General features: G+C 57.3%; 2 protein-coding genes across 3 annotated transcripts; both read right to left on the minus strand.

Annotated features, from left to right (window-relative positions):
* Positions 1-266: 266 nt before the first annotated feature.
* KLK10 (kallikrein related peptidase 10) lies at positions 267-4952 on the minus strand. The gene is made up of 6 exons (XM_034987105.1): positions 4890-4952; positions 4328-4432; positions 3478-3661; positions 2375-2649; positions 2088-2221; positions 267-1570 (listed from the first exon to the last, which is right to left on the minus strand). Exons 2-6 carry the CDS (start codon positions 4416-4418, stop codon positions 1418-1420), a joined length of 837 nt encoding a protein of 278 aa, XP_034842996.1. The 5' UTR covers positions 4419-4432; positions 4890-4952; the 3' UTR covers positions 267-1417.
* Positions 4953-6716: 1764 nt separating this feature from the next.
* Positions 6717-11314, minus strand: KLK11 (kallikrein related peptidase 11). 2 transcript variants are annotated; one of them, XM_034987122.1, is made up of 6 exons: positions 11196-11314; positions 9488-9561; positions 8898-9054; positions 8275-8540; positions 7590-7726; positions 6717-7178 (listed from the first exon to the last, which is right to left on the minus strand). In XM_034987122.1, exons 2-6 carry the CDS (start codon positions 9522-9524, stop codon positions 7026-7028), a joined length of 750 nt encoding a protein of 249 aa, XP_034843013.1. In that variant the 5' UTR covers positions 9525-9561; positions 11196-11314; the 3' UTR covers positions 6717-7025. The 2 variants fall into 2 exon arrangements, with proteins under 2 accessions (XP_034843013.1, XP_034843014.1); XM_034987123.1 differs by having other exon boundaries at positions 6725-7178; positions 7632-7726.
* Positions 11315-11899: the final 585 nt, after the last annotated feature.

Consider the following 11899-nt stretch of genomic DNA (forward strand, 5'->3'; position numbering starts at 1 on the left):
TCCTGGGTGTGCTAATGGGGGCAGAGGAAGGGAGCTGGAGACTGTGTGCCAGTCTTCTGTGGGCTCTATGAGGGCAAGGACCTTGTGGTTGTGTGCCCAGCATCAGGCCTGCCATATAATAGGTGCTCAGTAAATTGGCGTTTGAAAGGGGAAACAAGAGCAACCAAAAATGGAACATTTCTGTTGTGCATATGTTCAGCTGATGTTACGTCTCCAGAGTTTAGGCTAAATGGACGCACCCAAACATCTGTCAGCTCTGCCTGGATTCTGTGTAGTAGACCCCCCAGTGTAGGAATATTTACATGGAGACACTTTCAGGGAGAGGAAAAGAACCCTTCTCCTTCCAAATTTTCAGGGCGAAATTTCCAAGCCAATTTTGGATAAGGTGGGGATGGTGGTGGACTGGGACTTATGGGCATTGGATCAGAGGAGAATGGAGATACGGTGGAGCTGGGACTGGAGCTTGTGGTTGGTGAGGGGATGGAGAGGGATCTAAACAGAAAATTTCCCCTAAATCTCAGAGGACTTCTTTACATGAACTTAGCAACTAAGGTGGGGTGGGTTCCTCTGGTCTTAGAGGCTGAGGTGGATCTGGGGTGAGGTCCCTTGGGTTCCAGTGGCCCCAGGAGGGCAGAGAAGGGACCAGATGACTCAGAGGTGGCTCAGCTCCTGCTGGGACAGGAGGAACTGGTGTTGGGTGGACTGAAACATGAGGAACAGTGGGATGGAAGAAGGAAGTGGTTAAGGGATGCTTCATGGAACTTGAGAGGAGGGTGGGGAATGTGATTCTCCCCATCAGCCCTGAGGGATGGCGATGCAGAGGATGGGGTGAGGGGGCTTGGGACCGGGGGCTACCCCTGTGCTTTTCTCCCCAGCACGTGGAGTCACATACGTTCATTCTAACCAGGACCTGTTCACAGATCATGACAACAGGTAACATTTAGTCAGGGCTCACCACCCCCTGCATTAATGCTTTACTGATAATTACCATAGCAACCTATGCACTCATGTTATATGATCATCTCTTCACAATGCATCTATGAGGTAGACACTTCATTGTCCCCACTTTCCAGATGAGGAAATAGAGGCCCAGAGAGGGTACTTAGCTTGCCCTAGGTCACACAGCGGGGAGTAGCAGAGGGAGGCAGGTTGAGTGAATGACAGCCTCTCTTGGACACTGGGTGACCACCAGCTTCCTTGCTTCTCTTGAATTAAACTTTGTCACCACTTTTAGCACTTCAGCTTCAACGTGCTTCCACCCGAGCAGTGGAAGGCAGGGGGAGGTAAGGGAAGAGGAGAGATGTTAGGAGGTGTAGATGGGTGGCGGAGGTTCGAAAGGGGCAGGGGGAGGGTTCAGCCCCTGCAACTGCGGAGGAAGGAGCAAGAGGGCAGCTGGTGGAGTGGCAGGACCTCTGGATCAGTTGGAGCGTAGGGTTTTCTCTATCCAAGAGCTGTATTTGCAGATCTGGGTGTAGACAGCTGGATGCTGAGCAGAGCCGCAGGGGTAAATGCCCCACGAAAGGATGCCCTGCAGGGTCTCATCACAGACCAGAGGGCCACCAGAGTCACTCTGGGGGTGGGAGGAGGAGAGATCAAATAAATACACGGACCCACTTGGGTGTCTGGGATAGTGATGGCGAAGAGGTTTGGGCAGGGCTGGAGTTACGTTTGGGTAAAGATGAGCTTGGGGTGGGGTTGGAATTAAGTATGAGCTTGGGTTGGGGTGGGACTGGCCTGGGGGTTGTGGACACTGGACGGGGGGATGAGAAGGGAAACGTGATGGCCCTGGCATTGGAGCTTGTGGAAGGTGAGGGGATGAAGACGGATGGAGAGTAGGGATGGGCTCGGGGTTTAGGACTGGCCTGAAGATGGGAATGCAGTTGAGGATGGGGTGGGAAGTGGGCAGGCCAGGCACGAACAGGTGGAGAGTCACACACGGGGATGAAGATGGGGTAGGGACGGGATAGTGTGGGACACAGGGATGACACTGGGCTGGGGTTGGGGACAGGGACAGGGCCTTCTGATTTCTCATAACTTCCCTATCCTAGCTCCCCATGAGTCAGAGACCCACCCTGACCAGTCCCTACCTGGCAGGGGTCCTGACCCTGCTCCAGTCCCGCACACATCATGTTGCTGGTGACGACACCAGGGTAGAAGACCTCGCAGTCTTTAGGGCTCAGGACAGTGACCCTGGAGCAACTCAGGCCCCTGTTGTACTTCACTGATGGGAGAAAACAGTAGGTAAACCCGTGGCCAGCCCCTAATCCTCCAGGACCCAGGAGTCCACACCCCCAGCTCCCTCCTCCCTCAGACCCAAAGTCCTGGCCCTCAAGGTATTCCCCAGGGTACAGGCCTCAGGGGTCCCAGCTCTTGCCTCTTCGGGTAGCTGTGGTGCCCCAGCCAGCAACCTGGCACTGATCTCCGGGCTGAGCACAGTGGTAGGGCAGGCGCAGGGTCTGGATGCGAGGCCCCAGCACAGCGGGCCTGGCCAGCTTCAGCAGCATGAGGTCATGCTCGTCTGTCCGCCTCGGCAGGATGGGGCCTGAGCCCTGGCGGTACTTGGGGTGGATAATGTGGCGAGTGGTCCGGCGGAGCTGCTCACCCTGGAGGAGGAGCAGGTGGTCGTCCCCAATGCGAGCCCACAGAGGACTAGGAAGGGAAGAGATAAATGAGGGCAAAGCCTCCTTAGGGACTGAGACCAGACTCTGAGTCCCTGGGAAGGAGGGTACTGGTAGCAGGGTAGGAGCCTGGACTCCTGGGTCTGAGGGAGGAGGGGTTTGAGGGTGAGGACTCCTGGGTCTGAGGGAGGAGGTGGGTGGGGGAGAAGGGAGCTGGGGATCTGAGTTCTTGGGACACGGGGAAGAATGATTAGGTGTTTGAATCTCTGAGTTCTGCAAGAGTTGAGGGCAGGGGTCCACCTGGGTCAGCCCACCTCTTCCTTCCTCCCTCAGTGGGGACTCAGGAGGTGAACAATTTCCTTAGTTCTAAATTCCTAACCACACCAGACCCTGACTTCTGTTGCATACAACTATCTACACCACCCCATTGATCGCCAGGGTTGATTCGGCTGATCTGGCTGGCTAGGCGGGTGTCCCCTTCCTCCCTCACCGCTCCATGTGCGTCCCTCCCGAAGCTGCGCGCTCCGTCGAAGAGGACGACCTTCCCTGATAGAGGAGGACCGTTCTCCGGTCAAGGGTATACGAGTAGCTGCGCCCCCCTGCTGGAACCTCCAAACTAGCTCTACACTTCAGTGGAACCCAAGGAGTATCAGCAAGACGGGGCTCGTGGACGGGCCCAGAAACGCTTAAAAGGACCACACCGCCCCCTGGCGGCCACAGCCCCCCCCGCCCGCGCCCCCCACAGGAAGCCCTCCAGAACTGACTCCCACATGGATTCAAGTGCCCCGGCCCTTCCCGCCCCCTCCCCCGGGCCTGCCTCCACAGCCCCTCCCTGGATGCCCCGAGAGGCTCCCCCTACTTGCTGTTCCCGCAGTGCGCGGCTGTGAGCACCCAACTCTTGTCCACCAGGACGCCCGCGCAGTGGAACGAGAGGCCATTGAAGAGGGAGACCTGCCAGGGCTGCGAACCGCGTGCGCATGGAGCGCCCGAGGCCACAGGGTCCAAGCCAGTGTCGTTTCTGGAGAGCAGCGCCGCCTCCGCGGCTGGAGAAAGAAAAGGAGTGGAGATCAGAGCAGGCGGGACTAGGGCTGGGTTTAGGGCCGGAGCGGGCGGGGGGCGGGGGGGGCGCAGCCAGACCCAGGGAAGCTGGGGAGTTGGAAATTGGGGGTCCTGCAGGAACCGACTGGAAGTGGGAGGAGAAGAACGGCGGGAAGGGGGAAGGAGGCAGGAATAGAGCGGACTGGAGTGAGGAGAGCGAACTGGGCGGGTCTGGAGGGACAGGGACAGAGCGCGGCGCTCGGAGCAGGGCCAGCAGGGGGCGAGGACAGATGGCCGCGGAGCTTGGGGAGCAGGGGCGGGAATAGCGCAGCGGGCGGAGGGAAGGGCGAGGCCGAAGCGGGAAGGCCAGCCCGGGGAGAAACGGGCGCACTAAGAAGGGACGGGGACAGAATGCGACTGAGAGAGGGGCCGCGGTCGTAAGGGGCCGGGAAAGGAAGCCAGGAGGGGAAAGGAGTAGGGATCCAAACTGGGGGGCGGGGAGGGGGGCCCCCGGGAGCGGAGCCCGGCGAGGGGCGGGGCTGACTTAGGGGCGGGCCTCCCCCGGATCGGCGGGTGGGTGCTGGGGTCCCCAGACGAGGAGTGGTGCGCGGGGGCTGGTGAGGAGCGCACTCTCCCTGGGGCCCCCCGCCAAGCCCTGTCCCCCGCCTCACCCCACAGTTCCGTCACCAACAGCGGCAGAAGCAGCCTCGCCAGGGCCCGGGTGCGGGAGGCGGGGCACAGGTGGAGGTGTGGGGGTCCCATGGCCAGGACCGAGGCTGGGGGGGGCAGGGGGGAGAGCGAATTAAAACTGATACTCCGTCAGAGACACCCGCACACCCAGCCCACCGCGCCCGTCCGCCCGGCCTGGGCCCACCCAACCCGCGGGGACCCGCTTAACTTTGGGCACAGATCTCAGGGGCGGACGGACAGACGGGCGATTCGGGCCGGAATACCTGACATGAGCACAATTAGCCTAATGACGCCCCTCCTGGCGTCCTCCTGACCTCCCTACGCCAGAAGGGGGAGTGAGGTCCCAGCCCGAGCTTCCCCGGACTGCCCGCCAAGCAGCGTTTGGGGTTCGCCCTCCTTCACAGGTGGGGCCGCGGTCCGAGGCTCAGAGGCGTGTGCCATAGATAGGGAAACCGAGGCTCAAACAGGGCTGTCCGCGACCCAAAGGTCCCCACCCATGCTCTCGGACCCGCCCCTACTAGGGTGAGGTGCATCCCATCTCACCTAGGAGTCGCTGCTGGAAAGGAGGGAGGAGACCCAGGAGTGCCTCTGCCCTGCCAAGTGGGCCGCCGGAATCCTCTGCCCTGGGACCCTTGGCCTGGCCTTCCTTTTTAACCTCGAAGAGCCCGGAAATTTCCCCACCCTCGCCCCAGAGATTCACTCCCTCCCTTTCCCTCTCCCTAATTATACCTTGGGTGGGACTGGCACCCAGCCTGGGCCCCAGATTCCTGCTCTGGGAGGGGCCCAGGGAATACAGGCTTCTTCTAGAGCCCCAAACACCCTTTTTGGAGTTGGACTCCATGGGGATTCCCCAGGTGTCCTATTCCAAAAAGTCTTCTCAGCGGGGAGAGGATGCCATGTTCCCAGGTAGCCTCCGGGTCTCAGAGATAATGTTGGAAAGAGGTGATTACAACAAAGAGAGAGGAAAACCAAACAGGGAAATGCATACCCAGTGACTGAGAAAAACCAGAACTGCTGGCCAGGAGAGAGGGAGGCAGAGAGATAAGACAGATGGAAGGAAAGGGTAGAAGACACAGAGACAAGGAAAAGAAGAAATCACAGAGACAGAAAGGGGGCAGAGAGGGAACGAGGCAGAGCCCCAGAGCCAGCGTGAAGCTCTGTGCTGAGCCCACTCCCACAGCTTGAGCAGTGGGCTCACTGTGTATCCCAGTGACTAGCGCCCCTCTTCCTCCTGCTGGGGGCGGCTCCGCATCACACCCAAGTGTGGTCACATCACATCCTCCCTACCATCAGTTTGCCTTCAGATGACACACGGGCCCATGAATCACAGGAGGCCAAGGCCACAGAGGAGCGTCAGTATGACCTAGACTAATCCCCTCCTTTCAGGTGAGGAATCGAGGCTCAGAGAAGGCAGTGACTCACAGAAGGTCACACAGTAAGTCCACCTAACAACCAGGAGGCTCCAGTTTCAGCTCTGGGCTCTTACTCCACATGCCAACAACCTCCCCTGAAAGGCGAGCAGAATGTCAAAAAAGATCCTGAGTTCTGGACTAGTTGTGGGGCATCCTTTCCAGTGGGAATTGAGTTAACTGCAGAGGTTGGCTCTGCCCTATCCAGCTGAACTCTCTACAACAGTGGAAATGCCCTATATATGCTATTCAATACAGCAGCTACATGTGGCTACAGAGTATGTGGTATGTGAGGTCATTTTAACTTAAAAGGCCCCACGTGGTTAGTGGCTATCGTGCTGACCGCACTAGTCTGGAGGAAATACCTCGCCTGGAGGTTGGAAAGAAAAACAGTGATAGCTCCTTCTCTCAGGTCTTAATTATGTGCAGGCTGACGTACCTACTGGGCTATCATTCTTACAAGTGCACGATTTTACAGATAAGAAAACTGAGCCTCAATCAAGGCAGTTTCGCCTGGTAGTTAAGAAATCACCTTGCTTTAAAAAGAGAAAGAAAGAAAGAAAGAAAGAAAGAAAGAAAGAAAGAAAGAAAGAAAGAAAGAAAGAAGAAAGGAGAAAGAGAAAAAAAAGAAAGAAAGAAAGAAAGGAGAAAGAAAGAAAGAAGAAAGGAGAAAGAAAGAAAGAAAGAAAGAAAGAAAGAAAGAAAGAAAGAAAAGAAAGAAAGAAGAAAGAAAGAAAGAAAGAAAGAAAAAGGAATGAAAAGAAAAGACCTTGCTTTAGATTCCTTGCTCTTCTCCTTACTGGCTGTGTGACTATGAGCAAGTGACTTGTTTCTCTGTACCCAGTTTCCTCATCTGCAAAATGGGCATAATAATGACACTTAATCTTTGTGAAGATTAAGTTAGTTGATATATTTAAAAGCCCTTGGATCAGGGTCTGGCATATAGTAAGCACTCCAAAGATTCATTGTTCAGTAAGTATTTATTGAAACCTTGGTGAGTGCCAGAAAGTGTCTTTGGGGCTTGGGGATACAACACTGAACCAAACAACTATTATCTGTCCCAGAATCACAAATTAGTACAAGGCAAGATTTGAACCCAGGCCTCACTGATTCCAAACCCCAAGTTGATTATTAAGCTATAGCATCTCTCATAGTCCAGGAGGCATGAAAAGAAAATACATAAAGGCGTCCTTGCTCTGGCTTGACTATTAACAGAATGAACAAGAGCAACATCGGCAAATAGAAATCAGGGGTGTTGGGCTGGTCCTGGCTAGTTATTCTCCATAGTCTTCTGGACCCAGTCTACATATTTGCAGACCTTTGTATAGACACCAGGCTTTCTGGTGGCAGCACATGGATCCTGGCCCCAGGAGATAATGCCTTGAAGAGATCCATCACAGACCAGAGGGCCCCCAGAGTCACCCTGGGTATGGAGAGAGAGACAACCGGTCAGAAAGGAGGAGTGGCCATGGGAGAGGGGCAGGGTTGGGCGCTGTGTTAGGGAGGAGGTGGTGTTGGGATGTTGTAGCGATGGTGTTAGGAGTGGGGTGGAGATCAAGGATGGGGCTGTCGGGACGATTGGGGATGAGGTTGGAGCTATGGGTGGCAATCAAGATGGGGTTAGAGTTGATTGGGGGATGGTTGGGGCTGGGAATAGGGGTGGGAATGGGGATGGAGCCCCAAACCCTTGGAGGTTTGGAATGGGAGCTAGGGGTGGACATGGAGTTGGGGTGGCAAGGGGAGACGGGGTCGGGGTTGGGAATGAGATTGTGGATCTCATCCCAGGAGGTGGGAATGGGATGGGTGGCTGGAGACCCAGGCCCTGCCGCCTGACCTGGCAGGAATCCTTGCCCTCTTCCCGAACACTGGCACACACCATGGTGTCCGTGATGTTGCCGGGATAGGCCTCCTCACACTCCTCGTGCTTAATGATGGTGATGTTGGCGCATCGCAAGGTATAGGGCAGGCGCACTGTGGAAACGGCGTGAGGGGTGTGGGAAACGAGAGCCCCCGGTCCCCTTCCCCGCCCAGTGCCTGCTTTGAACCCACACCACAGCCAGTCCCTGTCCTTCTTGCTTGCAGCCAACTCATCTCTGTGCTCATAGCAATAGCTCCGGTAATGGTACCGAGTAGATGTATTATGCCAGCCGTTCTATATACACTATCTCTAATCCAGCCCTAGTAGGTGGGTGTGACTATCCTCATTTCATAGAGAAGAAAACCAGGGTTCAGAGAGGGGAGGCCACGTGCCTGAGGTCCTACAACGAGCAGGTCGTGGATCTGGCACTGCACATCTATCTCTCTGAGCCCAAGGTCCAGACTTTTGTCCCCACGCACACCCCCAGCTCTTACGTGTCCCCTCTTCTTTTTGACTTATCCCACCACTGACACCCCCAGGGATCCCCCTCTCGTACTCTCGTGCTCTGGGACTCTCCCCTCGGAAGGTTCCTCTGGTTCCCTCCGTCCTTCCACAACCGGGGCCACCCGCCCCCCTCCATGTCCCCCTCTGGAGCCCCTACACTGGGAGCTGGACGTGGTGCCCCAGCCGGAAATGAGGCAGTGGGTGCCAGGAGTGACGCAGCTAGATGACAGGGTGAGCGGTCGCACGGCCCTGGTGATGAAGGCTGCTGTTGTCATCTTCACCAGCATGATGTCATTGCGGTGGTCTTTGTTGGGGTGGCTGTTGTTGAAGTCTGGGTGGGGGAAGGACTCAGTGGCCGTTCGGGTCTGCTCACAGCCATCCCGCTGCCGGAGGTTGTGTTCCCCCAGATGAACCACGTACTGGCTGAGGTGGGGGAGTTGGCGGTCAGAGATGGAAGGTCGGGGAGAGACAGGAGAGGGGAGGTGGGGAGAGACATGGGGGAAGGGGGAGGGATGAGAGCACCGGGAGAGCAAAGGAACACAGCCCCCCTTCCGGCCTCATCCCCACTTCCCACCGAAGCCTCCTCCCCAGCCACATGCCCATTCCAGCACCATCCCAGGTCCAGTGGCTTCCGTCTTTCCGTCCCGTCTCGGTGTCCATCACCCACACTGCCCACCCCCGCGCCCATCTTGGACCCCATCCTGTGCTCCCCATCCCCCACCCCCCCCATCCGTCTCCCCATCTCAGCCCCCTGCCGGCCCGCCCCGCCCCCGCACCCACGGCTGGCGGCAATGTGCCGCTGTCAGGAGCCATTTGGGAGCGATGAGCGTTGCCCCACAGAGCAGCCGTGTCTTCCGGAACAGAGCCACCTGCCAGGGCTGGGAATGAGGAGAGCACTCATACCCCTTGATGATCCTGGTCTCTCCCCCTACATGCCCTGGAGGGGAGTGAGAGCAGAAGACGGGGCTCAGGCGTGAGACGACTCCCAGAAGTGGGGGTGGGGGGAGCAGACAAGGGGTGGGTGCTCTGGGTCCCAGGCTGGGGTCGGGCTGGGGGGCACTGTCCGGACAGGCCAGCCAGGTATTAAATGATTGAAATCCTTCCGTACTGCTTGGTCAGTGTCTTCCACCCCACTGCAGCTGCCCCGGCCCCTCCGCTGGACCCTCCTTGACCTCTCCCCATTCTAGCCTCTAAAGGGATTATGCAGCAAGGGGCATCGGGACCTTATTAGGGCTCCTGTGTCCATTTAGATGCCTTACGGGTTATTCTATATTTTCAGCATTGGCTCAGTCAATATCCAGACATAGAGGGTTGAGGGAGCCTAGAGATTGGAGAGGGAGGCCCCTGCCCTCCCCCATCCCCCACCGTACCTGTCAGTAGAGCAAGCATGATTAATCGAAGAATCATCCTGGCCTGGAGAGGGGAAGGGCAGGCCCAGGTTCTTCTGGGAACAAGAAGGGACAAGGGGCCCAATCACTTTATGGGGAGACTACAGAGGGCCTGGTTCATGCCCTTTCCTCCCTCCCCGGCCTGCTCTGGCTGCCTCCAGGGAGAAACAACAGGGTTGAAGGAATACCCAAGTTCTCACAGCATCCCAGCCTCCAAACCTTTAAAACAAGTCTTTGGTATCAAGGTGGCCTTGGAGGGGCCTGATCTCAGCTAAAAGCTTCTCATAGCCAGAGCCAAGGAGGATGTGGCAGATGCTGCGAGGGGCTTTGGCTGGGGCAAGGGATTGGCTGGCCCTGTTTTAAGTCAGCCATAGTACCTGTGAGATGCATCTGGGAGAATGTTTTCCTTCTTGCCCTCCTGAGACCTGGCCAGGCCCCACCAGCCCCATGCCGCCTCCACCCCAGGGTGATATGGGCCCTTTGAAGGTTGTCCAGCGTGCGGTAGGGGGCTCAGCCTGGGACGGTGTTCGGGCCCTGTCCTTCTGAATCCCTGCCCCTTGGAAGGACAGACAGATGGAACTGGGCGGGGCCGGTCAGGGGAAGGGCCAGTGCCCTCAGCTGCCCTGGCCTGCAGGGGGTGGGGTGGAGGCTGGATTCAGCTATCAAAGCGGGGATCAGGGGTCACTGAAGTCGGGGGCAAGGCAGCCAGTTGGAGAGACGGAAAGGCAGAGAGCACCCGCCCAGGCCGAGAAGGACAGAGCAGAGGGAGAAAGGGTGTGGAGGCAGAGGAGGCCTGACGGGCTCCAGGAGCACAAGAAACTGCAAGAGGGTCTTCCCTGCCCTCCCCGACTCACGGGCTCTGGGACTGGGGCTCTGGGACTGGGGCTCTGGGTGCCGGGTTGGTGGCGGAGGCAGCCGCGGCAGTTTGGGTCGGAGGCAGATTGGGTCAGTGCATCAGGTGAAAGGCAGGTGCGGGGTGGCCCTGATGACTGGGCCTCCCAGCCCTGCCTTACTGCCCTGGGGGTGGAGGGTGTGTGCCGACCGGCCTGGCTCTGTCACCTCTCCAAGCCCCTCTTCTCTGTTTCTCGCCTCCCCCCCCACCGCCCCCACCCCACATCCTTCCTGGTCTGTCTCTCTTCATCTCTGCTGGTTGCTTCCTTTCTGTAACTCCGTGGCCATATTTCTCTTTGCCTCTCTGCCTGTGCCTTTCTGTCTTTTTGTCTGTCTCTGACAGTCTCTCTCTGCAGGACTCCTTTAATTCTTTATCTTTCTTTATGTCTCTCGGTCTCTGCCTCCCTCCACCTCCTCTCTCTCTCTCTCTTCCTCCACCTCATTCTCCCAGGCTGTGTCTCTCCTCTGTCCCTGCTCCTCCCTCCCCACAGCCCAAGCCCAGGTGGGCCCCCGGCTTCCTCTGGGCCCTTCCTTCTCCATTCCAAGGAAGGGGGGGAAACTGGGGCCTCACAGAGGTGGGGCTGCTGCCAGCTGAAGGAGAAGGACAGGAGGGTGGGGGAGGCAGGTTGGGGCCTGTGGGAATCAAGGCCCAGGAAAGGGAGTCAGCCCTCTGCAAGGCCCCAAACCCTAGCGCTCCTCTGGGGCTTCGCTTCTGCCCCCTTCCCTTCCCTCCGCTCCCCCTTCCTGCCTCCGCCTCCCGGGAACCCTGGACCCCCCCAAATCCAGCTGTGGCACTTACTCGCTGTGAGACTTAGGTCCAATGACTTCCAAATCTGAGCCACCTCAATTTGCTGTCTGCCGATCCCTCTATTTCAGGGCCTGCTTGTTATCAGTGAGATCTCCTGCTCTCTGTCTTGCCCTCCTCTCTCCCCTAACCAGAAGTGGGGCAAGACGACTGGGTATGGGTTCCTAAGGCAGCCAGTCCTGACCTCAAACCCCGGCTCTGCCTCTTCCTACCACAGTGACGTGAGCCAAGGAACTCCACCCTGGTGAGGTTCAGTTTCTTCATCTGCGACATGGGGGGACAGCCCTGCCTTGGGGTGGTTGGGATGAAGACTCCAGGAGAGCTGAGCACTGAAGGCATCCAGCAAGTATTCCCATGCTGTCACCATCACCCCTCACTCTCCCACCCCAAATTCCCCTTCCATTCCCTGGGGAGAAGCTCCCTTTGCACCTCCTGGATGGGGGTGAAGACAGAACCCAAGGAGTGGGCAGGATTATTTTAAGACCTAGGCTGGGTCCTCTTGCTTTCCAAGGCTACACCCCGCCTTCCATCATCACAGACGTATTAAAACGAACCCACATCCCACATTAAATATAATGTGTGCTCAACAGCTCCAGCAAAGCCAAGTTGGAATTGGCTAGGTGGAAGAATGTTACATTTTATAGACATTTAATTAAATGGTCGTGAGTTTTGATTTTGCAATTTTCATTTGGTATTTT

Source organism: Mirounga leonina, unplaced genomic scaffold (assembly GCF_011800145.1).
Source record: "Mirounga leonina isolate KUSES-001 unplaced genomic scaffold, KU_Mleo_1.0 Mir_376, whole genome shotgun sequence".
Taxonomy (NCBI): Eukaryota; Metazoa; Chordata; class Mammalia; order Carnivora; family Phocidae; genus Mirounga; species Mirounga leonina.

What these genes read in the sequence shown, in the direction of transcription:
- KLK11 (XM_034987122.1), bottom strand. Translation starts at nt 9,524, where the DNA reads ATGATTCTTCGATTAATCATGCTTGCTCTACTGACAG. An exon ending in CACCACGTCCAGCTCCCAGT is followed by an intron (nt 7,727 to 8,274) that starts GTAGGGGCTCCA and finishes CCGTTTCCACAG; the next exon opens with TGCGCCTGCCCTATACCTTG. An exon ending in AGGGCAAGGATTCCTGCCAG is followed by an intron (nt 7,179 to 7,589) that starts GTCAGGCGGCAG and finishes CTCCATACCCAG; the next exon opens with GGTGACTCTGGGGGCCCTCT.
- KLK10 (XM_034987105.1), bottom strand. Translation starts at nt 4,418, where the DNA reads ATGGGACCCCCACACCTCCACCTGTGCCCCGCCTCCCGCACCCGGGCC. An exon ending in GCGCACTGCGGGAACAGCAA is followed by an intron (nt 2,650 to 3,477) that starts GTAGGGGGAGCC and finishes TTCCCTTCCTAG; the next exon opens with TCCTCTGTGGGCTCGCATTG. An exon ending in CACCACAGCTACCCGAAGAG is followed by an intron (nt 2,222 to 2,374) that starts GCAAGAGCTGGG and finishes TTCTCCCATCAG; the next exon opens with TGAAGTACAACAGGGGCCTG.